The sequence below is a fragment of the Dendroctonus ponderosae genome, unplaced genomic scaffold (genome assembly GCF_020466585.1).
Source record: "Dendroctonus ponderosae isolate FM_Combo_2020 unplaced genomic scaffold, Dpon_F_20191213v2 Dpon_F_20191213_6, whole genome shotgun sequence".
In the NCBI taxonomy this organism is placed as follows: domain Eukaryota; kingdom Metazoa; phylum Arthropoda; class Insecta; order Coleoptera; family Curculionidae; genus Dendroctonus; species Dendroctonus ponderosae.
The window spans coordinates 1,045,274-1,048,407 of NW_026018814.1; the positions used below are offsets into that span (position 1 = coordinate 1,045,274).

Below are 3,134 nucleotides of genomic sequence, written 5' to 3' on the forward strand. Positions count from 1 at the left end.
ATTTAGTTATCTCTGGAATGATGTAAAAACGAGCGTTCTTGCTCATTTTGCTTCCGAGAAACATGCAAAACGGGGCGGAAAACATGAAATTTTGCAATAATCTTACGTCACCCTTGCACAAAACGATGATAGTTTTTCTAATTTCATAGACAACAGAAGACTGTATTTTTTCTACATAACCCCCCCCTGACTTTAAAGCTGGATCCGCCCCTGGACCACCTTTCATTGGCCATAGACTTGAAATTCGTCAAAGAAAGATAGCAAAAAAATCGAAATCGCTCCTTCTTACGCCTAAGTGGAATTGTGGGCAAATTTTCCTAGCAACAAATTTGCATACCTAAGTATAGTGGGCAGGTAGACCCGCGGTGCTTGAAAGCTATGGTTAACTGCTGGACAAAAGGGGCCCACACTTGGCAACTTCTTCAGAGGACTTTAGGCCCTCCAGCTACGCGAAACCATGTTATATGGCCTTTTTCTCGCAAAAAACGAAAAACTGAGCATTTTATGCGCGAATTGTTATTTCGAGAAAATGCGGTTTAAGTGCTTGGCTTTGGGCTTACGTGCTAAAAACAATCGCGTTTCGACTGGCACATTTGTAACATGCACATTTTATGCAGAAGCGTTTCATCATGCTGCATTTGGGGGGACACCAGCCTTGATATTTCCCACATTTTTGCTCATCTCTTCCAAACAGTTCGCTGATTTACTGATTCTAAACTTGGTTTCCATTTGTAGATAGTAAAATTGAATCTTCTATTAGAATGCAAATGTCATGGTGTGTCTGGGAGCTGTACAATGAAAACCTGCTGGAGAACGTTGCCGAGCTTCAGGCAGATTGGAGATGCCTTGATGGACAAATTTTACCGGGCAAGGTAAAGTGAACATTTCCGCGGAAAAGTTCCTTCAAGCTTGGCAGAAATAGTTTAAATAATCGTCAATAACTGTTTTTCCAGGTCTGTTGCCGCTGTGCCTCAGACGCAAAGTGCGCGGAATGTACATATGCGAAAAGCTAAAAGGCAACATCTAGTTCTAACCAAAGGAAAGATGCCCAGCAAGCGAACGCCGAAGAAAGTCGACTTGGTGTTCCTGCAAATATCTCCCAATTATTGCGAAAGAGATGTAACGTCTGGAAGTCTGGGGACTGTTGGGAGATCGTGCAATATCACATCGAGAGGTAGTTTGCAGTTTTGTTTGTTAATAAGCGGGAAAAATTGGGAAAATTTTCAGGAACTGATGGATGCGACCTGATGTGTTGCGGTAGAGGATACAATACCCACCAATTTGTGAAAACCTCCCAGTGCAGATGCAAATTCCATTGGTGTTGCAGGGTGGAATGTGAGACGTGTAGTGAGATATCCGAAGAGTATTCCTGCAAATAAATCGCACTGATTTTAGGCAGGGCGCGTCTGGGGAATTTTCGGATAACACATCAGTTATCCCCATCAATTCCCCTTGGTCGAGCGAGTCAAAGCATTTTAAATCAATGGCGCAATTTATGCAATTCACTTAATGTTATAGATATCAGGTATTCGAGTAACGGCCCATAAATTATCGCATGTTCTAATCGTTCTGATGTATTTAGCCGATTACGTACTAAACCAATTTACAACAAATGACAATATGTATGATAGTAGCACCTAATTATTTTTAGTCACTAGCAACTGTAAATATTCTTAGATTGTACTATATACCTGCAATAAGACGATCATCTTGACAATAATAGTTTAGTCATGTAACTTAAGGCACTATCTTAGCTTCAAGTAATCGCGAATCTCATTAACTTAACTTAAATTATTTATTAAAATTACAATTGTCAGAGCCAGGTCGATAGCGAGTTGATAAAACACAACTTTTGGTGCGGTTTTCCAACTTTTGCCACTGCATTTGCAATTTACCGGCAAATACGGAAATGCAAGATGCAAAGTGATATTAAATATTTTGTTGTTTGTATGATACGAATCGCCCTTCAAATTGAATTCGCACTGGGCTTCGTTTGTACTGCAAGCATTTTTTCTTGTTGATTGTGATGAACGGGGGCTACTCAATAATAGAAGCATTTTTTGCAAGTAAACTTTTTTAATCATTTTGAAAAACTTTGCAGGCACAAAGTAAAGTGGATTCACGAAATAATTCTGAGTGATTGAAACCGCAAAAAACCTGTCATTTAGGCGCAATTCAAAATACTCATTAAATTGAGGATCTTCCAGAAGATGAAGTTTTTATCTCTCCTATCTACTTCCATTGTTGAGCAGTTATCGCGTACTTCTATACATTCCATTTGAGTGTTTTCAATGAAATTTTTATTATTTATTTGATTTGAGCTCATTGATCATGGTGTGCACGGAACGTTTTGTGATTGTAAGTAGGGCTGATTCTTCAGGAAATAAATGCCTTAACAAATTCCCAACAGTGTTTTCGATTATTTCCAATTATTGAATGAAACTCCTATTTTTAGGCCTTTTGATTTTTCACTTTATATCTACATTTCTTTCTATGGAGAGAATATGGAGAATGCGCTTTTGTAAGGATGATCCGAATAGATAAGTTCTATATTGTTGAGGCGCATTCATTTTTTTACAAACTTCTTCTTGGGTATTTCGCCTCAAAAATTTTTGTCTTTAAAAAAACAGAAAAAAGAAAACCCATAACTGACAATTTGCACAGACGAATTATCAGAGCGAATTTTCATATACTGTATTATCCTACTATTGTTACACTATTTATTAACATACTCCTTTTAGGTTCATTCAGGTTCTTTTGATAACGATAGCAGAAAATAGCTACCGAAACGTCAAGGTAATTTTTCAAATTAATTTCTTGTGTAATTGGAGTTTTCTCTTACAGCTTGAGCCTAAGTGTGTCGCAGGATACCCTTTAGGTGACAGTTCTTGATACTTTTTGATAAATAATTCGTTCTTATTACGAAATAGGAGCACTATTTATCAATCTGTAATAGAAGACGTGAGGAAATTCTGTCTTGGTAAAGGCAAAAATTTTTGAGGCGAAATGCCCAACAAGAAGTTTGTAAAAAAAAAGATGATCCAAATGTTTGAGCGATCCCCGAAACTTTGGAATGGCGTACTTGTTTTTTCGAAGACGATGGCAAAGCACTACCAAAAAGCAATGAAAATTAT

General features: G+C 37.7%; 1 protein-coding gene across 1 annotated transcript in view; it reads left to right on the forward strand.

The window, feature by feature from the left end:
* Positions 1-2,403, forward strand: part of LOC109536345 (protein Wnt-2) — a 44,590-nt gene extending 42,187 nt beyond the window's left edge. The window contains exons 5-7 of the mRNA XM_019902522.2: positions 736-872; positions 954-1,174; positions 1,228-2,403. Of these exons, the coding sequence (XP_019758081.1) occupies positions 736-872; positions 954-1,174; positions 1,228-1,379 (510 nt within the window). The 3' untranslated portion in view covers positions 1,380-2,403. The remainder of the gene's footprint in view (positions 1-735; positions 873-953; positions 1,175-1,227) is intronic.
* Positions 2,404-3,134: the final 731 nt, after the last annotated feature.